The sequence below is a fragment of the Prosopis cineraria genome, unplaced genomic scaffold, assembly GCF_029017545.1.
Source record: "Prosopis cineraria cultivar Desert tree isolate PC_DT_omini unplaced genomic scaffold, ASM2901754v1 PC2, whole genome shotgun sequence".
NCBI lineage: Eukaryota > Viridiplantae > Streptophyta > Magnoliopsida > Fabales > Fabaceae > Prosopis > Prosopis cineraria.
In genome coordinates this window covers 37392810-37406140 of record NW_026555333.1, presented here as the reverse complement: position 1 = coordinate 37406140, position 13331 = coordinate 37392810, and the positions used below count along the sequence as shown (strand labels likewise).

General features: G+C 27.5%; 1 protein-coding gene across 2 annotated transcripts; it reads left to right on the top strand.

Moving 5' to 3' along the window:
* The first annotated feature begins 675 nt into the window (after nt 1–675).
* On the top strand, nt 676–5554 carry LOC129298043 (gibberellin 2-beta-dioxygenase 5). 2 transcript variants are annotated; one of them, XM_054936433.1, is made up of 3 exons: nt 676–1274; nt 3825–4167; nt 5216–5554. In XM_054936433.1, exons 1-3 carry the CDS (start codon nt 781–783, stop codon nt 5447–5449), a joined length of 1071 nt encoding a protein of 356 aa, XP_054792408.1. In that variant the 5' UTR covers nt 676–780; the 3' UTR covers nt 5450–5554. The 2 variants fall into 2 exon arrangements, with proteins under 2 accessions (XP_054792408.1, XP_054792415.1); XM_054936440.1 differs by having other exon boundaries at nt 682–1274; nt 5222–5553.
* The last annotated feature ends 7777 nt before the right edge of the window (nt 5555–13331 follow it).

Sequence of the window (13331 nt, the reverse complement as noted above, 5' to 3'; positions counted from 1 at the left end):
AAAAAAATATTATAAAAAAAATTTAGAGTCATATTGTTATTTAACCTTGAAATAAATGGCTTAAATCTTATAAATACAAGAAATAGGTTAAGAGAATTACTTCTTTATGAACTGCTCAATACTCAAATAGACAGTACAAAGTTCCAACTAACTTCAAATAATCATTAACAAAAAAATCTTTTTATATGCTTTTTTTTTATTTCAAATTATAAGATATTTTTGGAGAAGATTCAACATTTTAAAAGATATGTTAATAAAAATAAGATTTCATTCTCTACCAACCAAAAACAAAAGATTTCAATACTTTTTCAATAATATTACTCCTATTTCATTTTCTCTATTTAATATTTTCATAAATAGAATATTAAATAAGAGCATTTTTGAAAATTTTTATTTTTATTTTAAAAAATAAAGTTATAATATATATTTAATGAATTTTATTAGTATGCATAAATTTATCTAAAAATATCTTATAATTTAATATATATACATACATATATATATATATATAATTATATTTTCTTCCTTTCCTGTTTAACCTAAGGTGCATGTATTTCATATACTAATCAATGCATTTTATTTCTTACACGATAATTTAATGCGTAAAATTATCAGGTAAAAATGAAAAAAACATTTAAAAAAAAAAACATTCTCTGGTTCAATGCACCGGCGTGTGCGCATATACACCATGAGTATAGCTGATTCTACTGTAAAAGAATACCACCGAAAAAAACTCTTTAAATAATCGCCTCACTCTCTCTCTCTCTCTCTAATCAGAATATGACCGACTTGGACTCCTACCCTCCAGCCCTGCGCCACCACTTAATCAGCCACCACCCATCCTCCGACGACGACCGCCGCCGCCGCGAGGAACCAGACTTGGACGGGATCACCACCGGTTCGCATGCCGTGCCGGTGATAGATCTCGAATGCTTATTGAACGAAGATGACGAGATGATGAAGAAGCTGGACGAGGCTTGCAAGGATTGGGGGATATTCCGGTTAGCCAATCACGGAGTTCCGTTAACCCTGATATCCCAACTTCACGACGTTGCCAAACAGCTATTTTGCATGCCCTTTGAATCCAAACACGCCTCCTTTGGTGATGGTAGTGGTGGCCCAGTTGTTTACTTCTGGGGTACCCCTGCCCTAACCGCGGCCGGGAGAGGCGTATCTGGAGATCCAAACAAGATCAATTTCTTTGAAGGATTCAATGTTCCACTGGCACCACTTCATGAGTTTCAGCCTCAGCTTCCTCTGCTTGAGTGTTTCAGGTGAGCACATGTACTACATCATTGATAATTATAATTTTATTTTTTCTTTTAAAAAAAAAGAGTCGGTGAGTAAAATAAATTTTCATTAATAATAATTATTTTAATATTACTTTACTAACATTTTTAAATAATTTTTTTCTTATTAATAAAAAATATTTTTAAATTTTATAAAAAAATTAAAATTGTATTTAATTAATCTCTTTTCTCTTTTTAATTAAATGTATCATTTTTTAAATATGTTTTCTATTTCATACTATATCATGGTATGTAATATCTTCTTATTCTATTTATAAAAAATATAAATAAAAAAATTAAAGAAATACTTAATGATATAAAAATAACTTTAAGAAAGATCACAAATTTTTTTAAAAAAAAATTTATAAATTACAATACTTCCTCCATTTAAAAATATAAAATATTTTTTAAAAGATTAAATATTAAAAAGTATAAAATATTTTTAATCTTTTAAATATTTTTTTAAGATATCTCTATTGATAATAATTTTATATTTATTATAAGATCTTTAATGAAAATAAATATTAAAAAATAAAATTAATTTAAAAATAAATAATTATTTTATTATTTTATTAAGAGTAAAATTTAATTAAAAATATTTTATATTTTTTAATAAAAAAATATGTAAAAAATGAGGAAATTTATATTTTTTATAATATTATTTATATAAAAATTAGAGATCACGGGTGTTAGCTTTGAGGGTGTCCCTATAAACCTAGAAAAATGGTCTGTTCTAGCGGACAGGCGCCTCAATATCCGTAAAATTCAGTGATAATGGTCATTTTGTCATTATTAACTTTAATGCCATCCAGTCACAGTACTTCCTCTAATTTTTAATATAAAAACTATTTTATAATTATTAAAAGATAATAAATATAGGTGCATTTAAATTTATTACTTCTCACTTTTTAAAAGTTTTTTTTAACTTTTTAAATGTTAAATATTATTTAAATAATTATAATAGGTGCAAATTAATATTGTAAAAGAATTTTGATAATTGATTTAAAAGTGGATTTCATAACGTATAATTTGAAAGTTTTTTAAAAGTCTTTTCCAACTTTGTTACAAGGTTTTAGTCTTATTTATAAGATAGAAAGTATTTATTTTAATTCTATTTATAAAAAATTTTAATAATTATTGTATTCATTTTTATCATTTTATCTTATTAAATGTTAGGAAATTTATTAAATGTTAGAATATTTTATTTTTTAAGTATGTATATTTAATAGAGGTAAAGTTAAAAATTTATTAAATATATTTTATTCTATTACAATTTTATAAACATTTTTAATATACTACATTTGTATAATAAAAATTATAAATTATCATAAATTAATTTTTTTTGTAATTATACATTCAAAAGCACATTTCACTATCATAATTTAAATAACTTTTAGCGTATCAAACTGATTTTTAAAAAATATATATTCAAATATAAATTTTATTATAACAGTTGATTTTTATTAAATTGGCTTTTGCCAAATAAACTTTCAATGGACTTTTAACAAATTTAAAACCCAACATGTACTTACTTTCTAATTTTATTTTTTAATTAATAATTCTGATAAATTATTATTTAGATATTCAAATAATAATAAATAGAAAGGACAAAATTGTAAAAACATTAATTATTGTAATTTTACTTAATATTGAGGATAATATTAAGCACCATAGGAATATAGGGCAAGCTTATATTTAAATTGGAAGAACTATACCCAGGTATCAAAAAAGAAAATTAATTATTCTTTCAGTTATTTACAAATAAATTTTTATACTTACATGTTAAATTTTTTTATTTAAAAGTACATTGTAAATAGAATTTATAAGTAATTAGTTTTTTTACATGAAATATATATGTAATTTTATGTTTAAATTTAGGAAAATTAAAAATAAAATCTTTTTGAATTATATAAATCACACTCTGGTCCCTAAAATGTTATACTTTCGTTAAAATTTTTAGGAACTTCCATGTTAATAAATTTTAAATTAAAAATATCATTTTATATTTATTGACAAGTTATGATTTATTCAATTTTTATAATTTTTTAAATAAAAGTTATTATTTTTTAAACAATAGTTATGATTGAAATTTATTATTTTAAAAACTTATTTTTTAATAACATAAATTACATTTGATAAGTTTTTTTTAATTCTTATTCAATTCTTGCAATTCATAGAATAAGAGTTATTTTTTTAAGAAAAAATTGTGATTGAGGCTTATTTTTCAATAATAAAAATTATATTTGACAAGTTGTGATTTTTTGTTCAAACACTCATGTAATTTGCAGAACAAAAATTATTATTCTTTACACAAAAATTGTGATTAATACTTATTATTTTCAATAAAGATAAAATGGCCTTTTTACTTTAAGATTTACTGGCACAAAAGTCTTTGAAAATTTAAGTAAAATTATAATATTTTGAGAGACTAAATTGTTATTGATAAAATTCAGAGAGATTTTATTATCATTTTTTCTTAAATTTATCATAATGAAATCATGAAAAATAATTACAAAATTATTGTAAACATGCCAGAGCTGTGCTGTTCGAGTATGGAAAGCACCTTTCAAGAATAGTGAGATCTTTATTTGAAGCAATGGCGAAGAAGCTGGATCTGAGTATAGAGAAGTCGATGATGAGCTCGTACGTGGCAGACAAGAAGACAGGGTTCATGCGAGTTTATCGTTATCCTCGAAACCCTAATTCAGACAACAACGTTGGTTCTTGGGGCATGGAGCCTCACACAGATAGCTCTGTGCTGTCCATTCTGAACCTCCATGCTCAAGATTCTGGACTCGAGGTCCTCAGAGATCATCAATGGCTTCCTGTTCAGTCCATTCCCAATACTCTCACTGTCAACATTGGCGACATGATGCAGGTGACGTATTTGCAAATCTTTCCCCAGCCCACAACATGTTCTTGTTGGTATAATTAAATATAGGAATAATATAATTTTTAACCTTTAAATTTCTTTTTAATTATCGATTTAATCACAGAAATTTTGATTTGATATAATTCAGTCCTTAAAAATTATTGGGTTAATTAAACATTGTAAGGATTGAATTGTATTGAATCAATAAACTATTATAACTGAATTGTTATCCATTAAGAACTATAGCCAGCAGGAATTGGATTGTTCCGGTTCAAGGTTCACTGACGGAATCGATAATTAAAAATAGTTACATTTTTTCTTAAATGTAATTTGATTATAATTAATATCTACTATATTTATTATTGTAGATTGGCTTTGTATGTCAAGTAATTACATAAGAATGGGCACTTAGCCTGTCGTGTGCTGATCAACCCAAAGCGTGTCTGGGCTTTTTGATTTACCTCAAAATGATCTATACTGTTCATTTTAAATTAATTTTTAAATATCTTTTAATATCAAAATAAAAATTTTTAAAATTATAAAAAAAATTACTATTAAATATAAATTGTTTTTGTGCCCATTTGTAATTTTTTTTAATTTTACAAATTGCCTATCCAAATTTATTTTGGACAATATAGATATAATCTAAGTGGTTTAATGTAATATTAAAATTTTTTACAATTTTTCTAAATTTTTATTTTAATAAATAAAATATTAAAAATACTTAAAAATTAATTTAAAATGAGCACGGTGTTCATCATTATTGATTTCAATATTTAGACCTCCCTAATTTCAAATTCTAATATTTTGATCTTCAGACTCTTGGCTTTGCCACTGTTAGAGTCTCCTTTTTATTCATCATATATAAACCCTTATATGCTAAATAAATAAATAAATGTGGCATGATTTACTCTCAACCCCATTATCATCTTGTTCTTGTGAGTGTTTCTTGCTCTTTGTGGTTTTCGTTAGTTTCGTGTCTTGTGTATATGCTGAATCAATGGATCATAGACGTCATAATCTTCTTGTTCTGAATTGTGCATTTGATGGAAAGAAACAGGCGATAAGTGATGATAGATACAAAAGCGCGTTGCACAGAGTGAAGATAAACCAAGAGAAAGAGAGAATCTCAGTGTGTTACTTCGTGTTCCCAGACGACGACCTTGTCATCCAGAGTTCCAACTACAAGCCCTTCACGTACAGTCATTTCAGATCACAAGTCCAACACGACATCAAAACCATTGGTCATAAAGTTGGACTCTCAAGGTTCGCTCATCAAACTAGCTAATGGCCATCATCATTAATGAGTGATCTTCACAGACAAAATAGTATGTATTTGAGAAATGAAATTAAATAATATTGTACTTCCTCCGTCTCAAATTATAAGACCTTTTTAAATAAAATATTACATACTAATAAATTTTATTAAATATACTTAATAATTTTATCTTTCCAAAATAAAAATATGAACTTTCAAAAATACCTATCATTTAATACATTAAAAAGAGAATGGATAAAAATTAATTATAGAAAGAGAAAAGATAATATTAAAATTAATATATTAAATAAAATTTTAATCTGTTCAAAATGTCTTATATCTTAAGATGAAAAAATTACTTTAAAAATGTTTTATAATTTGAGATGAAAGGAGTGTAACAGAATGTGTTTCTCTCTTCCCTATAATTATATTTTGCTTCCATGTACTCGATCAGAGGAAAAATACACCCAATATCTGAGATACATACATACATAAATACATATGTATATATATTGTTTGTTTCATTCTCTAGGCGTCCAAATCCTATGATAATTTCAACGGTAAGATGGGCTTATTTTTTTAAGAGGATTTGAACAATCTAAATTTACTTTAAATGGGTTAATTTTTTTTCCGTATTTTTAAGAAAAAAATACTAATTTTATTTGGATGGTGACAAACATACATGAGAGTAAATCTTCTAAAGTTGATATTCATGTTTCTGTGAAGTGTTTTGTTGATATTTTTCTCACTTTATATTTTTTTTTATAAAACACACTAAAATATTATCGCTTTTTTTTTTAAAATAACAAACTTTGCACGAAAATGTTTTGTTAATTTCAAAACATTTGTTCTCAATATATATAAATATATATATATCACGTGAATTAAAAAATTCACACAGTATATTCCGGTGGGAGTGAGTGCCCCTTTCAAAGCATTATTATTTACAAAATTAATTTTTAATAAATTATTCTTATTCTTCTTTTATTATTAAAAATCATATATTTTGATTTGAATGTTTGAAGAAAAAATAAAAATTGAAAAACAGTTTTCTTTTTCCCCATTCAAATTTGTGCATAAAGTCATAAAACAAATGAAACCCGAGACCCTGCACAATTGGGCTTCAAAGCCTATTGCTTTCTTCTTGACAAAGCAGCCTAAATTTAAGATGAGTAAAAAGGATTTAATTCCTTTTCAGTGAGATTGGATGCACAAGAGAAAATAAAAAACTATCTCTAGATTAGACTTGACGATGATCAAAATTGACTCTATAATATAGGATTGTATATGGGCAAGGCTGGGCTAGCATAGCCCCTACCTTATGTCTAGCTCAAAGCATGAATAGATTGCATTTTTCGACCTACTACCAAGCCTTGCTTGTGGAATGCCTAAGCATTTTGGGCTGAGCAATACAGGCTAGGTAGTTTTTGGTTGCCCCGTCGTATGTGAAGAATACTTCACCAAATCAAATCTAATAAACATCTGGAAAAAAGAGGAGCATGAGAAAAATTATAAATTAATATGCCACAAATTAAACAAGAAAAGGGGAGAAAAGAAATATACTTGTAAAATGAAAGGATGAAAGAAAGAAATAAACATAATGAAGTCCTAACACTAATAAAAACTTTAGAAAAGTTGATTTATGCATAGAATTTTTTTAATAAAACCATAATTTCAATGAGAGGAGTCAAGAATTATTTGAATTTCTTAGAAGTACTCCCTCATTTCACTATCGCACAATTTAACATTAACCTTTGAAATACAAAAAAATAAAAATAGTATAAATATTACATGTGTATATATATATTGTTCAGGCAAGGCTGTGTGAGTAAGACAACATATATACCTTGCCCACTGTCCAGCTTGGCCTAAACATGCCCTTATAAGATGAGCATCTCAGGCAGTTGGGCTACATGAATGGTCCTATATGGTATTGCATATAAGATCATCAATTAATTCTAAAGTTGTATAATTTTTTAATAAAATATATAAAAGTTCCTGATTTCATTTTTTAAAATAAAAAATTCAAAGATTTTAACTTTCAGGAATTAATGAATGTAAAGGATCAAACTATAAGGATCCGATTAAAATAAAATAAATTATAATGACTTAATTTAAAATTAAGAAAAACTATGATGACTCGTAGATCAATTTCCCTTTATAAAAATAAAAATGTTAAAGTTTAGAAATAATGAGTCAAAAGGAAGTAGGAAGATGCTGATTGTTGCTTAAAGTGTAAGAAACATCCAAAGCAATTGAAGATTTATTAATGGGTCATCCAATCTGTCTTGTGAGAGTCGGGAGAGTGATGGGACAAAGAGTCAACTTTGTCTTTCCATAGTCGAATGCAATTGATAGCACAGTTTCATTTGTGGGCAATTTGAAACACACGGATGGAAGAAATCCAACATCCAACAACTTTTGTTGAATAAAACAGGGCCGCGTATAATTATCTATGGCAATAGTGAATGTTACATATGTTCTTTTTGTCAGTCTAGTTATGAATCTTTTTCGACTCGCTTATTTATTTCATGTGACTCTGCCAGAGCTTGTTGGTTTGATTCAATGCTTTATATTAGCACGACTATATCTGGTGGATATATGGGAGATGAAACAATGGATATATAAATCATTGGTTGCAAATATACTTGCATCATTTGGATCAATCTAATGCATATGTTCCAACCATTAATCTTCCTTTGATCTTTTAGATTTTGTAAGTAAAAGAGTTCCTATGCAAGTAGCCATTGACACTGTGCTACGAGCATAATTTTAAAAAAAAAACTCATTCTAGAATAATAATAGTATATTAAATAGAAGAGTCCATTTAACTTATAAAAAATCACATTTCACTTGTGAAACTTTTTAATATGAGAGTCATAACAATGTTATCTTACTTGAGAGCCAACATTCTTGACAATTTTACTCTACTACACTTCAGTGGCCTCTTGCAGCTACCTTTTCCACAATGTTATAAGTTTAAGGAGAGAGCTTAAAAAAAAAAAAACTAACATGTTAGGTGTAAGAGTTTCTTGAAATAATTATAAATTACACTGTACTTGTGAGATTCTATGATGTTTAGACTCATAACGCAATACAATTGCACTCACTTACTCATTCATAAACATGCATATAAATCAAGTGATAGTAAGGCTAACACAAGAGTCAATAAGGAAGATGGTTATCCATCAAGTGATGATCTTCACATTCATAATTCCTATGACTGGTATCATACATTTTCAACTGCAACGTCGTAGTAACTATAGAATACCACGAATGTGAATCAGTATGTCTTGGGGGAAAAATCATTTACATACGTTGTGGTCTGATGTAAAAGTTTCAGCTACAAGCTCTAACAACGTGAAGTTGTGGTGTTTCTTGCTAAATCAACGCACTATCTTCGATATGTATAATTATTAGGGGAAATTGGTAAGAAAAAACATTAAAAATATGTGGAAAAAAAGATCAAGTCCTTGAAGTGAATTGATATTAAATGAATTAAGGTTTAAGGTTATAATATTAATTCATTTGAAGGATCTTGGGCTTCTTCTAAGCAAATTTATCTCTTAGTCCTTCTTAGCAATTTTCGTTTTTCCCTAATTATCAATTACATGTAGTTCTCTCTCCAAAAAAAAAAAATTGCACTCTACCTTTATTAGCAAGTTGCTTCATACCAAGCTACAAGGCCTCCAACAAGACACTGAAACCATTCTCTCGAAGTTTCAGTATGTTTTTTACGCTGTTTGATTAATATTGTACTTCTCTTGTTGAAACCATTCTCGCGAAGTTTGTTTCTTTCTTTCTTTCTTTTTTTTGGCCCTTCATTTTATAAAGCGTTTGCCGCACACTTTGTCCACACATGAATAGTACATTTCCTTTTAAAATTTTAGAGCTTGTAATCTGCCGAAGTCACTAAAAAAAAATTAAAATCAAGCTTGACTATATAAAATTTTTTTAAAAAGTATAATACCTTAAGTTCAATTTAAATATGCCTGGCTCAAATTGAGCCTAGTTTAAATAAACCCGATTGCCAGAATTACCAACAATCCTTTTTGTATATAGAGTCACTAATTTTAGTCAAACTTGATCAGTCAACCTGAACCTGATCAAAAAGTGTTAAGATTAGACTTAACTATATAAGCTTTTTAAAAAGTATAAAATACTTTAAGTCTAATCCGAATAAATCGACTTGAATTAAACCCTGTCCAAATAAGCTAGACCAACTGAATTACTAGCTCTATAAAATTTTATATCATACATGAATACATTTTTTATGAGAGCAATTATATTAAAAAAGTAAAACCAAAATTACAAATTAAAATGTTCAAAACTTAATCTTAAAAACAAAAGCAGAAAAAGAGAGTTTGTAATTACTATAACTAGAGCTACACTTCAAGAAAGTCACATGCGAGAACAGTTGGAGCATTTGCTTTATATCTTGGTAAATTGTGCTTTGTCTCAGAGGAGGAACTAGATTTCTTTTGTTGAGCTTTAGCACCAAGTCTTCAAATTAAATAGAGGAATCTCAATGATTTCACCAGAAGCTATAGATACAAAGGAGTAAACTATGAAGACAAACCATCAAGAAGATATCCAGTGCTATCATATTTGAACCATGAAGGATGAGATGTTGAAGTTCTGTACCATTCAAAGAGATGTTTGCTAAACAATAAGGTTTCTTCATTTTCTTAAACTTGCATATGTGAATTTCTTAATATGGCAACCGATGCAAATCTTCCAATCCCCAATCATTTGCAAGCTCTGTTTTTTGTATATGATGCCTTGAAAGATCTAAACTATTAGTATGTGCCCAATTACAAACAGATCTAATGAAGAATAAATCTTACTTAAAATCCTAGATGAAAGATTCAACTAATCCTATTTTATTAAGATGAAGGGTAAGATTCCCGAATTGTCAAATTTTATGAAGTAAGAGAAAACTACTTTCTAACAACTCTATTTCAAGTTGTGTTTGTAGTATATATTACCTAGTGCATAGAAATAGACTTAAAAGTCATAAGTAAGAACAAGGCAGACTGCTCATACTTGAATTTTTTGAGGGTTGTTCTTTGGAAAAAAAATAATTTTTGCATAAAATGACTTTTAGGTTTGGTCTTATAAATTTTTTATAAATGGGTTCAAATTCAGGTTAGGGTATGAGAATACTTATTGATACAATGACAAGTATCAGTATGAAATCAAGTGAAATTACTATTTTGTGTATATTAGTTGCTACAATGCAATGGCAGTATTTATTAATTAAATAATAGTTTCTTATTAAAATGGGAAAGGGAATTGTTTTTCCCCAAAGGTGATTTGTTCTTCAGATTTCAACACTTGGTTCTATAAATGAAAATGACTGTTTTCTGAACTTGTTAATTAAAGAATTCATTGTTGTTAGAAGGGAATGGTGACTTGTTATTTTTCAAGTGATGATTGTTCACCAAACCAAGACAATTGTTGCCCTTCTTCACATGGTTAATCTTCTAGACTTGTTAATTAAAAAGTTAATTGGTGTTAAAAGGGAACGATGACTTGTTATTTTTTAAATGATAATGTATTCACTATACCAAGACATTTTTTGCTCTCCATCAAATGGTTAATGTTACAAACTTGTTAGATAGAGAATTATTTGTTGTTAAACTGAAATGGAGTTTTGCTTTACTGCAAATGATCACTTGTTCACCAAATCAAAACACTTATTGTCCTCTATGAATATTTTAATTTATCACACTTTGTTAATTAAGGAATTTATGCTTGTTGAAATCAAATGAAGTCTTTCCTTTCATGAATTGTCACTTGTTCAACATACTAGAACACTTATATCTTCATAATTTTTTGCACTTGTTAATTATAGAATTATTTGTTGTTGAAATGGATTGGAGCTTTGTTTTTCGTGAATGATCATTTGTTCACCAAACAAAAATATTTATTGGTTTCAATGAATATTTTATTTTTTTCACTTGTTAATTAGAGAATTTATTCTTGTTAAAATTGAATGAAATCTTGTTTTTCTCAATTAGTCAATTGTTCACTAGACAATGATAGTTATTGCTCTCCATGAATATTTTAATTTTTTGCACTAGTTAATTAGAAAATTTGTTGTTGTTAAAATCAAATGGAGTCTTATTTTTTCATAAATTGTTACTTGTTCACCATACCAGAACATTTGTTGATCTCCATGATTTTTTACACTTGTTAATTAGGGAATTAAAATGGAATGGAGTTTTGTTTTTTGTGAATAATCACCTGTTCACCAAACAAAAATAGCTATTGCTCTCCATAAACATTTTAATTTTTTGCACTAGTTAATTAGAAAAATTATTCTTTAAAATCAAATGGAATCTTGTTTTTTCACAAATGGTCACTTGTTCACCATACCAACACACTTGTTGATCTCCATAATTTTCTACACTTGTTAATTAGGAAATTATTTGTTGTTAAAATGGAATAGAGTTTTGTCTTTTGCAAATGATCACTTGTTCACTTGACAAAAATAGTTGTTGCTCTCCATAAACATTTTAATTTTCTACACTTGTTAATTAGAAAATTTATTCTTTAAAATCCAATGGAATCTTATTTTTTCACAAATGATCACTTGTTCACCATACCAGAACACTTGTTGATCTCCATAATTTTTTGCACTTGTTAATTAAGAAATTATTTGTTGTTAAAATGGAATAGAGTTTTGTGTTTTTTTGCAAATGATCACTTGTTCACCTGACAAAAATAGTTGTTGCTCTCTATGAACATTTTAATTTTCTACACTTGTTAATTAGAAGATTTATTTTTGTTAAAATTGATTGGAGTCTTATTTTCTCAAATAGTCGCTAGTTCACCAAATAATGACAATGAAAGTTGTTACTCATCATGAACATTTTAATTTTTTATACAAGTTAATTAGAGAATTTATTCTTGTTAAAATCAAATGAAGTCTTATTTTTTTCAAAAATGGCTACTTGTTCACCAAATCATAATGCTTATTACTTTCCATGAACATTTTAATTTTCTATACTTGTTAATTAGATAATCTATTCTTGTTTAAAATTGAATGGTGGCCATATCCTTGTCAATTACTTATTACCAAAATCTAGAAGGCTCAAAACACATAATAATGCATCATATTATTTTCTAAAAGAGTCCCAATAAGTAGAACATGAAGTTCAAGCACAAGGATTGATGTGAACTTAACGAAAAAAGGGGGGGGGGAGTCAATCTATTGTTCAAGGCAACACTTGCGGCAAGGTTATTTTTTCCATAGTTAATCAAAGATCAATGTTGAAGATTAAAGGTGAAAAGAGTGTGTAGGACATCTTTCTTATGTTATTATATGTTATTAGAATGTATAGTACTAAGACAAGAAAATATCTCAATAATGACACTTAAAAACAAATTGCAAGGTTGGAAGCCATACAAACCATCACTTGGAATCACATGAAACATAGGAACGAAATCTAGAAGATAGAAACAAGAAAAAAGGGGAACATAAGAAAAGAAAAGCAAGGTGATTTGATTCATACCCTTTCTGATGACCTAACGGCAAGTGTGGGACTGAAGAAGTGAAGTGTAGGGTGAGGTTGAAGATGATGGCGTGGGTGTCAAGAGTGAGGATGCATATTGGGAGAGGGTTATCACTTTTTTTAAAAAAAATTTTAAACATCAAGGGCAAATATATATTTTGAATATTAGAATTAATTTTACTTATAAGACTCAATGGATTGCAATATTAAATCAGAATTTATTGATCCACAACTATGAATATATTGTTTCATGGTTCTTTGATTATGATTTTTTCTAAAAAATATCTTGTATATTTTGAAGGGAGTTAGTAAGTAATTTTAAGCATGGCCAAAGGAGTTTGCAGGCAACTTTGCCCTGCCAATTGCCGAAAGAAAAGTAAAATGGTGGCCCC

What these genes read in the sequence shown, in the direction of transcription:
- LOC129298043 (XM_054936433.1), top strand. Translation starts at nt 781, where the DNA reads ATGACCGACTTGGACTCCTACCCTCCAGCCCTGCGCCACCACTTAATC. An exon ending in CCTCTGCTTGAGTGTTTCAG is followed by an intron (nt 1,275 to 3,824) that starts GTGAGCACATGT and finishes TAAACATGCCAG; the next exon opens with AGCTGTGCTGTTCGAGTATG. An exon ending in ACATTGGCGACATGATGCAG is followed by an intron (nt 4,168 to 5,215) that starts GTGACGTATTTG and finishes TTTGATGGAAAG; the next exon opens with AAACAGGCGATAAGTGATGA.